At 38.6% G+C, this 17,687-nt stretch overlaps 1 protein-coding gene across 1 annotated transcript in view; it reads right to left on the reverse strand.

The window, feature by feature from the left end:
- MYH15 (myosin heavy chain 15) overlaps nucleotides 1-17,687 on the reverse strand; it is a 103,904-nt gene that overhangs the window by 46,012 nt on the left and 40,205 nt on the right. The window contains exons 11-16 of the mRNA XM_054483603.2: nucleotides 17,325-17,580; nucleotides 13,961-14,203; nucleotides 12,681-12,857; nucleotides 10,495-10,640; nucleotides 3,803-3,893; nucleotides 1,466-1,855 (exon numbers count right to left, since the gene is read on the reverse strand). Of these exons, the coding sequence (XP_054339578.1) occupies nucleotides 1,466-1,855; nucleotides 3,803-3,893; nucleotides 10,495-10,640; nucleotides 12,681-12,857; nucleotides 13,961-14,203; nucleotides 17,325-17,580 (1,303 nt within the window). The remainder of the gene's footprint in view (nucleotides 1-1,465; nucleotides 1,856-3,802; nucleotides 3,894-10,494; nucleotides 10,641-12,680; nucleotides 12,858-13,960; nucleotides 14,204-17,324; nucleotides 17,581-17,687) is intronic.

The raw sequence follows: 17,687 nt of genomic DNA on the forward strand, positions 1-17,687 counted from the left end.
GTTCCACTATTTTATTGTGGAAACACATAACTTGTTTGATTTCACAAGCTCACAGTTGGAGGAGGAATTTGCCTCAAGATGAATCATGCCTTGAGTTTCACTCCTATATGATTTAGATGAGACTTTAGACTTTTGAGTTGACGCTGAAATGACTTAAGTCTTTGGAACCTATTGAGGTAGAATGAATGTATTTTGCTTATGTGAAGGACATAAATTTGGGGGGCCAGAGGTAGAATTCTATGGACTGAATATGTCCCCCTAAAATTCATATGTTGAAAGAATCTCCAGTGTGATAGTGTTAGGTGGGGCCTTTAGGAGGTGATGAAGTCATGAGGATAGGAGCCTTCATCAATGGGACTGGTACAAGGGAGCATCTGTCCCTTTCCCCTTTTTGCTCTTCTGCAATGTGACGATGCAGCAAGAGGCACCATCTTAGAAGCAGAGAGACCTCACCAGACAATAAACCTGCTGCTACCTTGATCTTGGACTTTCCTGCCCCCAGAACTGTGAAAAATAAATTTCTATTATTTATAAATTACCCAATCTGTGGTATTTCGTTACAGGAGCAGGAATGGACTAAGACACACACACACACACATACACACACACACACACACACACAGAGAGGGAGAGAGAGAGAGAGAGAGAGACTGTTTCTACTCAGTATGGTATTCAAAAGGAATTAATATTAAATATTTCAGAAACCACTCCATATCACTGAAGATATTCTACATTTTTCTGGCCATAGTCCATGGAGATCAAGCTTTATTGTCAGGCAATGTCTTTCCCAGATGACTTTATGAAATCTGCTCACAAGGAGAGAAGGTTGCAGCAACTAGCCATTTGCTCTGCTTAATCTAAAGCAAAGCTCCTCTCAACTACCAAAAGACAGGGTCGCTGATATCGATGATCTCATAGTAACCATTTGACATGACAGCATGCAGCATATAGGCTAATGGGCTCAGTAAAGAAAGAACATGTGATGAACCTTTCTTATAGTACTGGCTGATTAAAAAGATGCCAGAGGACATGAGGGAGAAAAAGTTCCCTCCTCTCAGCAAAGCTGTCTGTGTACACCATTCATTCAGTTAGGCTCTAGGAGTATCCAAGCCATCACTGAGGGGCACTCATAACAAAAGTCATTCTTCAAGACAGACATAGATAGTGGCCTCAGATTTCCAGCTCACTTACTTGGGCAATCACTAAAAAAATCCATAAGGAACACGGATTTGAATTCTGTTAAAACCAGAAGCCACTGTCAGGTCACATTCAGGTGATGGCTGTGTGACCTTAACAATGACCACTAAGGTCAGGCCTGATCTATTCCGTCTGAAGGACTATAGTCTTCATTAGAAAATACACTGAGTCACTAAGCTGGCTTATTTTTCTTTTGCCTCCGCTCCCATTTCTTCCCCTCCCTACTTCCATGTTCAGAAGACCACAAGGATGGCATGGGAGTGTCTACCTTAGCTCTTGTCATCTGCTCAACACGGGTCAGGAGGTCATCTACTTCTAGCTGCAAGTCACTCTTGTCTTTTTCCAGTTTCTGCTTGACCTGCTGTAGATTTTCTACCTGGCCCTCGAGCTCAGCCAGGCTGTCTGCATGTCTCTTCTTCAAAGACGCAGAAGTTGCCTCAAAGTGCAGAGTGGCCTCTTCCATGTCTCGGCGCAGCTTCTGGAATTTGGTTTCCTGTTTCTTAGTTATTTCCAGCTGAGCCAAATTGGCTCCTCCTACCTCCTCCAGCCTCTCATTCAAGTCAGCCAGGTCTTGGGTGAGGTCAGCTCTCTCCCTTTCCATCTTGGCTCGAGTGGTCCTTTCAGCTTCTAGTTTCTCTTTCAAATCCTTTATCTGAGTCTGTAGCAAGAAATAATTTTGACTTTTACTAAGCACTTGTAGCAAGAGCTTTACTCTATTTTTTTTAATCACAAAGCTAACATGAAACTTTTGGTTCCCAATTTATAACTAAAGAAAACAGAATACACAGAAGTTAAGTGATTTGCCCCAATTCAGTACCAAGACTTAGAATTAGAATTTGCAGTTCTGCCAAATTGCTCAGCCCCTGATGATGGGCAAGCTCATTAAATTATATACAGGGAGGGGAAAGCTTAGTAAAGAGCACTTCCCAAAGAAACAGGAAAATATCTTTCATATGACCAAAAAAAGTGTTTAAGAGCATTTATAAAAATTGGAATGGTAAATTTTATATACAAAAATCTTCCTCATTTGAAATTCGTTTATCTGATCTCAACTATCTAGGACTTGGGCAAAAATCTGATCAATAAAATGAACATCTTCAAGTTCAAGCAATTTAATTGTAAGAAATAGCATCAATTTAATTTTACACACAATTCTAAAAAACTTGGTTACTTGGTTTTCTAGTCTGCAGGAGATTTCAGGGAAGAGATTTGAAATAACAAACGAGAGTTGGTGAAGGAATGTGGACTACTAAAGTGAGTAGAGACACAGTATCATCAGAGGCAGGATTATTGGAAAAAGAAGTGATAACAACTCTCAGAGCCCCAAGCCCTTTTAGTATAGGTCAAATAGGCCTACAAATCCTGTGACCATCACTGTATTACAGTACAATGAAGCCACTGATGTTATTATCATCACCTTAAGTAATCAGGCATAGATTAGGATAGAGGAGAAAACAAGATAGAAACTGTTTTAGAATATGTTTTCCTTTCCATTAAATAAGACCACTGTGGCTTAGAAAAAACTAATTTCTAGATTATACCAAATAAGTAGTCTATCAGTTCTATAGATGAGGTATGACAAAAAAGGTGCTTAAAGAAAGTATGATTTCCACATTCAAGTAACCATGATCCTCTTCCAACTGGTTATCATGGGATCCAAGAAAATATTTATCCCAAATAATACCACCATTGAACCAAACATTTCTGAAATGTTTTGTCAGAAATAATCTTTAGAGAATGTTTTGAGTCATCAAGGTAAGGAAATTTGTCTTTTGGATATATAGAAAAGTTTGTGTTTTTTTATTTTATTTTGGATAAAGTCAAGAGTCATTTGAAGACAAGCCCGATGAATATGATAACCACTTGGAGATTAATAGAGTGTCTGAAACTAAAATGTTTACAAAACATTGAGACTTGTTTTCTTATTTGGCTCAAAATATCTCAGAAGATAAATATCAGAAAGAGGTTCCAAAATTATTTTGAGTCATGGTTATATTACTAAGATATTATTTAGCTCCAAAGGGAAATTATCCATCCAAATGTGTATGTGTGCATTTGTGTGAAAATTACTTTATAACATGGTCATATGCTATAAAACTCACATGGTCTAAAACTTATAAATAGCTATCCATTATCAAATAATGTTTTGAGGCCACAAGTACCTATAGAACTTACTGATTTTCAATCACCTTCTAATCACAAAGAATAATCATCATAAAAATTAAATTGCTAACACTGAATGCATACCATGGGTCAGGCACTGTGCTTACTACTTAAATACATTGTTGCATTTAGTAATATGAGCTCAATGGTTGCCAGAAGGATTCATGAGTGAAAAAACAAGTTTTGGATTTTAGCACAATGCCTGGTTCACAGCAAACAGTCAACAAATTAGCTATCCATTTTTATTATTCTCATAAGGAAATTTAAGCTTAACTCCATCTGTGGAATGGCACAATTTCCCTTCTTAACTGCTGTTCTTTTCTGCCTCTGCCTGTGGTTGGCTAAGGGTATGAATACCTTGGCAGAGAATTAGTCATTGAACCACCAGTCATCACCCATGGATATAAATATAAATACACAGGCATATTTGATCATTGATTACCTGAAGCTCTTTAACCGTCTTCTGAAGCTGAGTTACCAGGCCTTTCTCATTCTCCACTTTTGAATTCATCTGACTCATTTCTAATTCTTTTCTGTTTAGAAAAAGATATCAAATACAATTGTTCAGAATAATAACATTTTGTTTAAAGTAGTTAGAATTGTAATATTCCTAACACAAAGAAAAGATAAATGTTTGAGGTGACAGATATCCCAATTACCCTGATTTACTCATTGTACATTGTACACAGGTATCAAAATAGCACATGCACTCCAAAAATATGTACAATTATTATATATCCATAAAAAAACACAACCAGGCTTTAACCAAAAGTAAAAAATACCATTTTGTTTAATTATGTTTTAAATTATAGATATAACACAATAATTCATTCTCATTTTAAAACTTCAATGATTATACCTACATCTGAAGTTTTCTTGGCTATGACACCTGATAAGGCTTGGCTGTGTCCACACCTGAATCTCATCTTGAATTTCCACATGTTGTAAGGGGGGACCCAGTGGGAGGTAATTGAATCATGGGGGCTGTTCTTGTGGTAGTGACTAAGTCTCACAAGATCTAACATTTTATAAAGAGGAGTTCTCCTGCACAAGTTCTCTCTTTTTGCCTGCGGCATCCATGTTAGATGTGACTTGCTCCTCCTTGCCTTCCACCATGATTGTGAGGTCTCCCCAGCCACGTGGAACCGTAAGTCTGTTAAACCCTTTTTCCTGTATAAATTACCCAGTCTCAGGTAACTTTTTTATCAGCAGTGTGAAAACGGACTAATATAGAAATCGGTACCAGTAGAGTGGAGTGCTGATGAAAAGATACCCAAAAATGTGGAAGCAACTTTGGAACTGGGTAACAGGTAGAGGTTGGAACAGTTTGGAGGGCTCAGAAGAAGAAAGGAAAATGCGGAAAGTTTGGAACTCCCTAGAGATTTGTTGAATAGCTTCAACCAAAATGCTGATAATGAAATGGACAATGAAATCCAGGCTAAGGTAGTCTCAGATGGAGATGAGGAACTTGTTGGGAACCAGAGCAAAAGTGACTCTTGTTATGTTTCAGCAAAGAGACTGGTGGCATTTTACCTCTGCCCTAGAACTTTGTGGAACTTTGAACTTGAGAGATATGATTTAGGGTATCTGGCGGAAGGAATTTCTAAGCAGCAAAGCATTCAAGAGGTGACTTGGGTGCTGTTAAATGCATTCAGTGTTGTTTTGTTTTGTTTTGTTTTCAGACTGAGTCTTGCTCTGTCACCCAGGCTGGATTGCAGTGGTACAATCTTGGCTCACTGCAACCTCCGCCTCCCAGGTTCAAGCAATTCTGCCTCAGCCTCCTGAGTAGCTGAGACTACAGGCTCATGCTGCCCTGCCCAGCTAATTTTTTGTCTTTTAGTAGAGGAAGGGTTTCACTGTGTTGCCAAGGCTGGTCTCTAACTCCTGAGCTCAGGCAATCTGCCCGCCTCGGCCTCCAGAGTGCTAGGATTATAGGTGTGAGCCACCGCACCCTGCCTGCATTCAGTTTTATAAGGAAAGCAGAACATAAAAGTTTGGAAAATTTACAGCCTGACAGTGTGATAGAGGAAAAAAAATACCATTTTCTGAGAAAAAATTCAAGCCAGCTGCAGAAATTTGCATAACTTACAAGGAACCAAATGTTAATCCCCAAGACAACTGGAAAAATGTCTCCAGGCCATGTCAGAGGTCTTCACTACAGACCCTCCCATCACAGGCCTAGAGGCCCAGGAGGAAAAATTGGTTTCATGGGCTAGGCCCAGGGTCCCCGTGCTGTGTGCACCCTAGGGACTTGGTGCCCTGCATCCCAGCTGCTCCAGCCATGGCTGAAAGGGGTCAACATAGAGCTTGGGTCATGGCTTCAGAGGGTGCAAGCCCCAAGCCTTGGCAACTTCCACCTGGTATGGAGCCTACGAGTACACAGAAGTCATGAATTGGGGTTTGGGAACCTCCACCTAAATTTCAGATGCATGGAAATGCCTGGATGCCCAAGCAGAAGTTTGCTGCAGGAGCGGGGCCCTCATGGAGAACCTCTGCTACAGCAGTGTGGAAGGGAAATGTGGGGTCGGGGCCCCCACACAGAGTCCCTGCTGGGGCACTGCCTAATGGAAGTGTAAGAAGAGGGCCACTGTCCTCCAGATACCAGAATGGTAGATCCACTGACAGCTTGCACTGCGCACCTGGAAAAGCCGCAGACATTCAACACCAGCCCATGAAGGCAGCCAGGAAGGAGGCTTTACCCTGCAAAGCCGCAGGGGAGGAGCTGCCCAAGACAATGGGAACCCACCTCTTGCATCAGTGTGCCCTGGATGTGAGACATGGAGATCATTTTGGAGCTTTAAGATTTGACTGCTCTGCTGGATTTCAGACTTAGATAGGGCCTGTAGCCCCTTTGTTTGGGCCAATTTCTCCCATTTGGAATGGCTGTATTTACCCAGTGCCTGTACCCCCACTGTGTCTAGGAAATAACTAACTTGCTTTTGATTTTACAGGCTCTTAGGCAGAAGGGACTTGCCTTGTCTTGGATAAGACTTTGGACTATGGACTTTTGAGTTAAAGCTGAAATGAGTTAAGACTTTAGGGGACTGTGGGGAAGGCATGATTGGTTTTGAAATGTGAAGACATGAGATTTGAGAGGGGCCAGGGGCAGAATTATATGGTTTGGCTGTGTCCTCATCCAAATCTCATCTTGAATTTCCCTGTGTTGTGGGAGGGACCCTGTGGGAGGTAATTGAATCATGGGGGCAAGTCTTTCCCATGCTGTTCTCATGATAGTGAATAAGTCTCTCGAGATCTGATGTTTTTATAAAGAGGAGTCCCTCTGCACCAGTTCTCTGTTTTTGCCTGCCACCATCCATATAAGATGTGACTTGCTCCTCCTTGTCTTCTGCCATGACTGTGAGGCCTCCCAAGACATGTGGAACTGTAAGTCCATTAAACCCTTTTTCCTGTATAAATTACCCAATAAAGACATTGGGTATGTCTTTATCAGCAACATGAAAACAAACTAATGTCATACCCAATCCCTGCTTTCCCACTAGAGGAAACTACCATTATCCATTTAGTGTAAATCCTTCCAGAAATTTAAGTACTGACATATGTTTGTGTTTACATGTGTACATGTAGCTGTAGAGTTTCATTTTCCTTACTGTGATAGAATATCACATACATCTGCATGTATAGATTAACAACTTGACTGATATTAATATATTATTACATTAAGATATTGATAATAGCATTTATATTAAATATGTATTTAATATTAAATATTGTTATATTTAATATTTTAAATATATTATTGAATTGAGAATGGTTTTTTTTTTTTTTTGAGTTTCACTCTTGTTGCCCAGGCTGGAGTGCAATGGTGTGATCTCAGCTCAGCTCAACCTCTGCCTCCCAGGTTCAAGCAATTCTCCTGCTTCAGCGTTCTGAGCAGCTGGGATTATAGGCGTGTGCCACCACACCTGACTAATTTTGTATTTTTAGTAGAGACAGGGTTTCTTCATGTTGGCAAGGCTGGTCTCGAACTCCCAACCTCAGGTGATCTGCCCACCTCCAGCTCCCACAGTGCTGGGATTACAGGCATGAGCCACCACACCCAGCCTGAGAATTTATTCTTATCAATATATTAAGCTTAAAAATCTTAAGCTATTATATTTTAAGCTAATTATTATATTAATGACATATTAATTCAATAATATATTTTTCTACACAAGCCTACACAGAGTACTCCATTTAAAAATTAACTATGACATAATATTTCACAATTTAGACATTCCTTAGTTTGAATTTCACAATTAATAAGCACTTAGGTTTTCTTTAATATTTTGCTTTTACAAATCAAACTGTTCATAATCATGCCCCTTGTATACATGAGAGTGTTCCTCTAGAGTGGATACTGAGCAGGAAATTACTTGGTAATGTATAGGTAAGTGCTAAAAAAATAAGATAGCCCTGTCCCTTGCTCTCCATTAACAGTGTGAGATCATTGCTTCTCTACATTTATTCTTAATATCATACTTCTGAAATTTTCTTAGAAAATAGATTACTATTTCATTGTTTTATTTTGAATGCCCTCGTTTACTAGTAATGACTGCATCTTGTCAACTATTAGTATTTTTAAATGGCCAGTAAACCAAATGGACTGCCTGTGTGTGTTCTTTGCCCATTTTTCTATTAGGTTTGTTCATTTAATTATTGAGTTATAGATTTTCCTTGGATTCTTGACATTTTTTATATTTGTTACAAATTTTTATCTCACTTTATAACTTGTCTCCATTTTATTTGTGTTGACGTTTGCCACATGTTTAAAATTTTGATGTCAAATATATCAATGCCTTCCTTTTGTCTTTGGCTTTTTGTGACTTGTTCAAGAAGACTTAGCCTGTCAATTTCCTAATAATTATTGACTGTATTTATTCTAATTTTTTTAAAATTGTGGTAAGAACACTTAACATGAGCTCTACTCTCTTAAATTTTTAAGTACAAAATGTAGTATTGTTAACTACAGGCAAAATGTTGTAAAGCAGATCTCTAGAACTTAATCATCTTACATAATCAACTTTATACTCATTGAACAGCAACTCTCCATTATTTCTCCCTCCTCCCAGCCCTTGGCAACCACTTTTCTATGAATTTGTTTCTATGAATTTGATTATTTTAGATACCTCTATCAGTGGAATCATGTAGTCTTTCTCCTTTTTGTGACTGGCTTATTTCCCTTAGTATAATGTCCTCCAAATTCATCCATGTTTTTCCACATGGCAGGGGTTTCTTTTCAAGGCTCAATAATAGTCAATTGTGTATGTATATTTTATATATATATATGTATGTATGTACAGAGATGTATGAATGTATGTATGTGTGTGTTTGGGGTTTTTTTTTCATTTTTAAGTTTTTTATTTCAATAGGTTTTTGTGTATATGCATATATACATATATGTTTGTGTATATATATACACACACACACATATCACATTTTCTTTATCCATTCATGTATCAGTGAATATTTAGGTTGCTTCTATGTATTGGCTATTGTGAATCATGTGGCATCTTCTAATGGTTTTATAGCTTTGTTTTGACATTGAGTTCATTAGTGCAACTGAAGTTTGTGTTTATAAATTGTATGAGGTAGCAATTTCCCTCACCTCAGGAAATTAATAGCTAATAATTCCAATACCATTTAAGTCTCTTGTCATCACTAATTTGAAACGCCATCTTTATCACTTATTGTTTCAAATATACATAGGTCTATTTAGGGGAAAAGTTTTATAATAAAGTTACAACTTTTTAAAAATATGGATTTCTAAAATGCTAAAACTCTTGACCTGTGGCCTACACGACACACAGTATCATTTACACTTTGCTGGTTATCATGCACTGAAACATAACTTCAAAATTGAATGCTAAGGGAACTCTATCATCATTTTGCTTTAATTATTCCATTCCATTCATAAGATCACTTGTTTCATCGTTTCTAAACACCTATTAAGCCCAGTAACTTGTTAGCAGAATATGAGTCAAGCCTCAGCAAGAGCATGTATAATAGCATATGTATATACCAACAAGAAAGCCAGACGCTCACAGCTGGTCACTGGCTGGACTCTCTTCCCTCTTTCACTGTGGGCCTCAACCATTGATATACTACCATCTTTAATGTGGCCTTTTTTGAGACAGAGTCTCGCTCTGTCACCAGGCTGGAGTACAGTGGCATGATCTTGGCTCACTGCAACCTCCGACTCGTGGGTTCAAGCGATTCTCCTGCCTCAGCCTCCTGAGTAGCTGGGACTATGGGCGCATGCCACCACACCCAGCTAATTTTTGTATTTTTAGTAGAGATGGGGTTTCACCATGTTGCCCAGGATGGTCTCGATCTCTTGACCTCATGATCCACCCACCTCGGAAACCTGACCCATCTTACTCTTCATCCTCACTGTTTTCCTCTCTTATTTGGTATAATCTAAATAAATTGAAAATCCCTAATGATTAAAAGAAAAAAAAAAGTCTAGTTAAACAGAGGAAGATGACAAAAGGGAGAAGGTGAGAAAATCCATGTCACTGACTAGTAGAACTAAACTGAGAAAGCCAAGTTGCCCTGAGTTCTTTGGGGTGTAAGGAATCCAGATGAATTCAAAGTTTCCCTAATTTTGATCATTTTCATGGCTTGTTTCAGATTTTAAGGTTTAATATTTATATAGTAAATTATTTCACCAAATTCCTATATAAATATTAAGTTATGTCTGGCAAACATACATTATTTAAGTAATCTGAGTATGTAAGTCTTCACATCAGGATCAATTTTTTTTTTTTTTTTTTTTTTTACATTTTATGCCATTGGTCTCGTCATGAGTAAAAAGGAGAGTGTTATTTTTATTTTTTTTGACTTATAGCTGCAAGTTCCCAATAGTTTACATCTCATATACCTTACACCATTCTTTCTCATTTGCTAGTCAGATATTTTCTCAGTTACGTCCTTCTAGATTATGCATCTGGTCTCTTTACAACTATAAAATAAAGTCCAATAAAGAAAAAAAGAATTGTTTCCTAGGCTTGTTATCCTTGCCTTGGGTCTTGAGCTATCTGGCCCTGGAGTCCTAAGGATAAATGAAATGAGAAAGCTGTTCCTTCTAATATATAAGGTCTCCAACAATCTCATGTCAACAGAAAGGTGGCTTACTTCCTCAGCTCTTCTGCCAGGTGTTGCTGGCTGCTTTCCAGGTTCTCCATACTTTCCTGATTCAGCTTTAAATTGCCCTCCAGTTTGTGCAGTTCCCTTTCACAGTTCATTCTCGCTTTTCTCTCCTGCTCAAGGGCACCCTCAAGCTGACAAAAGGAAACATTATTTAGCTAAATAAATAGGTAGAGTTTATACTTCACTAGATGTGTTCATTAACCACTTACCTTCTGGAAAAAGAAAGAAAGACACAAGCACAAATTCTATAAATGATGCCCAGTAACATAGATATTTCCAAATAAATATTGCATATGTCAATAGGTTAACAAAAGAATCCAGAAATCACAGGGATGGAAGAAAACTAGAAATTACAAAATATGAGTTCTGCCTTAGGGAAGGAACCAACAAGAAATGGCCAGTGAGCCCTTGATTGATCGTTTTCCATGATAGGAAGCTCACTTCTTCACATGGCAGCTCATTTCACGGATGGATAAGTCCATTTACTTGGGAGTGCTTCTTCATAAGAAGGCAAAATATTCCCTGTAAATTCTATCCACAAGTACAAGCTCTGCTCCCTGGAGCAACACCAAGCAAATCAGTTTCCGCATGATCATCCTTAGTAATTTGGAAGAACCCCTAGGCATCATTGGCCCATTCAAACACATTCTCACATGGCATGATTTCCAAGCCCCGTCACCACCTTGGTACCCTCTTCTAGTTCATAACATTATGTCATATTCTGGTTCCTCACTAAATGTTCCCCATCAGAACATTCCAGTTTTGTATGGATTAGTATTGCCAGGAATTATATAGAGGTTAATTTTCCAGGAAGCTAGATAACAGTCACAATATGGCTTTTTATTTATTGATACGTTTACTTTAAAACAATGGAAGATATCCTCTGTAACCAGCCAAAGAGATGAAATTCAAATTGGGAGAGAGGGAGACATTCTGGAAAGGATTCCAGATTCATACGTTGAAATCCTAATCCCCAGTGTGATGGTGTTGGGAGGTGGGCCCTTTAGGAAGTGATGAGGTCATGAAGGTAGAGCCCCCATGAACGGAATTAGTCCTTATAAAAGAGACCCTGGAGAGTTCCCTTGTTCCTTCTGCGATGTGAGGACACAGGGAGAAGTCACCCTCCATAAACCAGGAAATGAGTTCTCACTAGACACCAACTCTGCTGGTACTTTGATCACGGACTTCCCAGCCTCCAGAACTGTAGGAAATAAACTGCTATTTATTTGCCACCCAGTTTATGGTATTTTATTATAGCAGCCTGAATGGACTAAGACACCAGGAGAGAATAAGTGTGTGGGTGGGTGTGTGGGTATGGGTGGGTGTGTGTGATGTGCATATATAAGCACACATATAAACACCCAAAAATCCTTATGCTGAGGCTTTGTGAGATATGTAATTATTGGAAATAGGAAGAAATGTAACACAATGAATAGGTAATAGAAGAAATTTATATAAAGGCAGGAAGAAAGAGCAGCAGATAAGAAGAAAAAAAAGAAACCTAACCACCCTTGTCAAAAATTTTATAAAGGCTACACTTTGGGGACTACTGTGAGCATAAATGCATACAATATGTCAGCTGGGATGGGAAAAAGGAAGAATTATGAACCCACACATTGAAACTGGTGTGAAACAGCTTTATTTCACAGGGCATTTAGAGGCAAAACAGGGGCATCATCTCTAGAATCTTAAAAGTATTTTCCAATAGTGTAGGTAGAACACAGCTTGTGGCTCACATATCTTTCAACCATAAATAAATCTCAGCACACCACTGGAAATACACATGGCCTTTAAAACGAATCCTTCAACACTAGTGTCAAATAGAGTACCAGCATATCTGTGGGCCAAAATACCAGGTTCTGTGGGAGATATGGGGAAAAGCCAGTCACCTAGAGTGATAACCCTTTACCATTCATCTTAATGTTCTTTTTCCATTGCCCAGGGTTGAATGAAAATTGCACTTAAAAACTGACAGATTTTATGCAGAGACCTCTTTTATACTATCGTGGTTTTGTGTACAAGAAAAAGAACCCTTTTATTCTCAATAATCAGGAAAACAAACTATGCTACTAGGTCTTTCTGAAACTGTCAAGATAAATTAATGAAGTAAAAATTGGAGTTATGTATATATGTAGACAGATAGATAACTAACAAGATGCACTGTTACTGACCTCATCAACTTGCTGTTCCAGCTTCAGATTTGCTTTGCTCAGGCTGCTGAGCTTCTGCTCCTCCATGTGCAGGTCATCCAGGGTCTGCTGATGGGCCTCCTGCACAACCTTGGCTGCTCTGTTAAGTTTGCTGATATCCTCATTTAGAAACTCTACTTCCTCAGTCAAGTTCTTGACCTGTGGGAAGAAGATGACAGCTTCATTAAAGCCACTGCTGGAAAGTTGTGCATAACACTGAGGGTCATCTCTCTTTTGTCGTCCAAAACTACGCATGAGGTATCCAATGTCACAAACAGCTGTATTTAGCCAAATTCCTGATACACTTTCTAAAGCTAAATTTAGTTTTTCTCCCACAAAAATGATCTGTTATCTGTCATGGTGAGGAAACGGAGTATTCTGTTTAAACATTAATATGGGTAAATAATTAACATTATTTATAATTATTTAACATTATTAATATGAACTAAATTGGATGGCCAATTTAATTCACATTATTATATAACAGTAACAACACTAAAAGCAATTGCGATTTCTTTTGAGGAGTCATGGCATGTACTGATTGTGTTGTGCCTCAGGATCCCAAGAAAGTGGCAGTTAAAGAAGAGTTCCAGCTGACAAAATATGCAAACATGGAAGTTGACTGTACTAGGCCCATGTGCTTTTTATGAAAGGGAATCAATAAAAATAAGAGTGCTATTTAATAGCCTGCCAAAATTATGGTGTCACTTTGGAGATTGTGTATCAGAGGCTTGATGCGGACTCCTCACTGTCCTCAATCCACACACAGATGCGCAAGTTAAAACCCTCAAACTCTCAGCCAAAACAAACAAAAGATGAAAGCCTTTAACCAGAATTAAAGTGACATCTTCAAGGTCAAACTCCAAATCAATGACACAGCTGGGGACGCAGGCACATCCCAAATTATCTTTTAGCAAACCGTATCATGCTCATTCTCCTTCCAAAAAAAAAAGGGGGGTTCTTACAGGCCCGATGAAACCATTTTACTCTATTATAGAGTTCAGATGCAATAGAATTGAAACAAATGAAAATGTTTCATTTGGGAGATTAAATAAGGTTCCATAAGTTCAAATTGGAAATCTGAATTGGGACAGCATAGTTTATCAGACTCTATATTTTGTGCCAGTTCTGACTCTCAATGCTGTAAAGTTGCAGGCCACTGTGTTAATTAACTTGAATAGAGCAAGTCAGATACCAAAACCTGATTTGAGAGTGGAACTCTGGCTGCTAGGCCTTCTTAACTAACATTATGGAAAAAGTACCTTGTGCTCTGTAGTATGCTTCTCCTTCTCTGACTTCACCAACATTGTTTCCAGGTCATCGATTTCTTTCTTCAACTCAAAACATTCATCTTCGAGTTTCCGCCCCCTGGCAGTCAGCTCAGAATTTATCTCCTCTTCTTCCTCCACCCTCTCTGACAGCTCCTTTACTCTGGCCTCCAGCTGGATCTTGGATTTAATCAGCCACTCGCACTGCTCTTCAACATTTGCCAGTGTCTCTTGCTCCTGCCATGATGAGGAGAAAATTGTTGCCAACAGCTGGAAGTAATTTATCAGCTAGGTGAAAATGCTGCTTAACACATAGCAAAGAGATAATTGCCTGCCCTCTGCCCAGCACTTTCACCTGCCTTTCCTCAACAGCTGCAATAATATTCCCAGGTCCCTGATCCGATCACTGAGAAGTGGAGAAGTTGCTTGTGTTTGGAGGTGCTTTCAATCTCTCAGGCCAATTCAGTAGATTAGATTACTTCTTCTAAAGCACTTAATAGAATCCTGGTGGCCTAAAGGAGCTAGCATGCCTCCAAAAATCAGTGGTGTGCTGCTTAAACCACAGCTTCTGGAAACATCCATGTGGGCACAGAGTCTGAGGTTGATAACTGCTCAGCAAATTATCTTTTAAGAAAGGAGAGTTCCCTCAGAATATTGCACTATAACTGTTATAAGTGCACGGATGTACGTGTTTAATATACATCTCTTCTAATAAATTGAGCTGAGTTATATGTTTTTTAAATTCATAGGCTAAATTTAGAATTCATAAGGTTATTTGCAAGTCACTAACTAGAGTTCACTGTTACTACCAACTAAAATTTTTGCCTCAATGATTCTGCCAGCACGAAGTTACACAAAGAGCATGTGTTACTCTTTATCCTTTCACAGGCACTGCCTCCAGCTATTATTGGGTGACCCATCGTTCCTGTGTTATGGGTCAAGTAAAAAGCAAAGGGGCTTTTTACTACAGAGCACCTTTCATAACTTTAAACCCCTCTAATTTGTCTTCTTTATTGGCTAAATAAAACCTCTTCTTCATAAGCAAGTTCTTAATTGTTGCAGGTCTTGCTGTAATATAACTTTACATACATTTTCATCTTCCATCTCGAGACCTCATCTATCCTTCACAATATGCCAGTTTGGGCAATGTATTAATGATCCATTTGCCTCACTTAACTTGTGTCTGCTAATTAGATCAAGAGTGGGGGCTGGGGGGAGGTAAAAATCCAGGCTATTGGCCTGTGAGTAGCTCCTGGCTGGAGAATGGCTGCCTACCCAGCAAACGGGGCTCAAAGAGGCACAGATAGAGAGAGGTATAGAATAATAAATGTACAACTTCACTGAAAACCCCAGAACAAGGGCTAAATAGATAGAAGTATCAGGACATTTAGGAAGCGTCAATGCAAATCAGAGAAGCTTCCAATGTATGGGAAATAATGGGGACATTTTATCTTAGTTCACCCCAGGTTGACAAGCAGAACAGTTTTTGCTGCATTCCATTCAGCCTGTATACAAGACCTGTCACCATCACTGAACAAAGAGGACAGTCCAATCGACCATCATTGATCTCTTCATTAAACATGACAGTAGGATTTGGGGGCTGAGCAATGGTGTGGCAGTTTAGCAGTAGGAAGATTCTTTCCCCAATGGCAGCTCTCTGACGTACTCACAATGTTAATTGGAATGGGGTCACTCAGTTCTGGTGGAATTTTGACTAAGCAAAGAAGGATTTCAAAATATTTCTTTTTTTTTTGGATTCTTTTGTGTTTAGCTTTCTCCCTTAAAATAAATAATCATAAATAGATATTATACATAATAATATATAATGATAGCTCTGTCAACTTCTTAATCACAGTTACAATCTGAACTCATCTCAGTCTTCTTGAGTTTGCTCTAGAGTTTGCTTCCATGTGTTTCCCATGCTCCCTACGATGATCTTTGACATGCGTCTCAAGCTTTTGTCTACCACGCCCTACACAAGCTGGGTCCATTTCTATCTCTTGCATCACCCCAGGTAGCACTGGCTACTTTCCATCAGTTGGAAGAATGACAGAAACTGGAAGGCCAAGTCTCAAACAAAGCTATCTATTCCCTAAGCCAAAATATTTTACAAATTGTGATTCTTACAGTTTCTTACAGTAGCTTTGAAATGGGGCCCAGGAATTTGTATTTTTAACAAGCATACCAGGTAAGACTGGTATACACTGAAGTTGTAGAATCACTGCTATGTTAAATATGTATCAGAAATGGGGGTTTGGGTATAAAGTCTTACATAAAATACAGCCTGTTGGCATGCTCGTAGATAATACAGCTCCAAAATATTAAAAAGTAATAATAATAAAAGAATAACTTGTGTCAGTCTGAAAGCACTAAATTTTCTCTGTTTTTAGTAAAGTTTAAAAATAAGAAAAACTGTTGTTTCTTGTTTAAAAAGCAAGAAAAATTATATTTGAATGCAGCATTTTTCAACTTAACACTGTGCTAAGTAGAGAGGAAAGTATTATAAAGGTGGTTAAAATTTCATCCTGGCCCTTTGGGCTGTTTCGGGATCACAGTAGTCCAGGGAGCTAGGGAGGAGTAACATGAAAGAGAGTGAGTAATGACACGTTAGCATCATACTGTATGCTTGAAGAGGCTTGAATGCCAAAACCAGGGGTTTGGAGTCTAAAAATGTATGTATTATATGATCTGAGGGTTGCTCACGCATGAAGCAACATGATGCTTTTTTCAAGACAATGGTTCTTAATCTGGACTGGATATCAGAGTCACCCACAGAGATTATTTGGAAGCACACAGAGTCTGCTTAATCAAAATATCTGAGAAAGGAGTCTAGCCATCTTTATTTTTATTTTTTTAATATTTCACAAATAAATTTGATACAAAGCCAAGGTTAAGAGTTTTAAAAACTCAGCTCATTAGTAATGTTGATTTGGACCCAGGAAGGGGAAGTAGGGAGACCAAAATCAGGATAGCCGACTAGAAGCACACTGCAACATTCCTGAAGATCTCAGTCAAGCTTTTCTTGGGACCTACTAAAATCCTGTCTACTGATTTGCTAATGGGTCATGGGCTACATACAAACTTTAAATTAAGACCCAGAGCTTCCTGGCCTCCATGATGTGCTATTACACAGTAAAAACCCATCTGATAATTTGTCCCTTTTTAAAAGACATCTTGCCAATTAAATCACTTCACTATGAAACAGGGTATCTCTTTGTTTTCATTGTCTTTGGTTTTATAAAATCCTTTGGTATTTGAAAAACACATGCATCTATTTTTTTCCATGTCAACACTGCCTGCTTAACAAGGGAGTCTAATTAAAAACTTGATTTAAAGAACAAATGGTGGGGCTACTCACAGCCTGAAGCTGAAGAATCAGGTCATTTTTTTCCTGAGTGAGGGATACGTGCTTTGCTTTTAGTTCCTCCCTCTGAAACTCTGATTTCTCCAAGGCTTTCTGTAATTGTGCACACTCTTCCTTCAGTCCAGCTATTCCTTCTCTTACTTCTGAAGATTTAACAAGAGGCTTGATCTTGAAGAAGAGCCTCATCCAGGGCCAGTTCTTCACAGCCATGAAAGCTCTTACGTTGCATTGGATCAAAATAAGTGCATCCCTAAATCAAGAAAGAAAAAAGAAAAGCAAGTTAGCCCTGACTATAGGAGAATTAGTTCCCAAATTAAGATCTTCAATAAACACATCTTTTTAGGAGTCATAAAAAAT

The sequence above is a fragment of the Pongo pygmaeus genome, chromosome 2, assembly GCF_028885625.2.
Source record: "Pongo pygmaeus isolate AG05252 chromosome 2, NHGRI_mPonPyg2-v2.0_pri, whole genome shotgun sequence".
NCBI classification, from domain to species: Eukaryota; Metazoa; Chordata; class Mammalia; order Primates; family Hominidae; genus Pongo; species Pongo pygmaeus.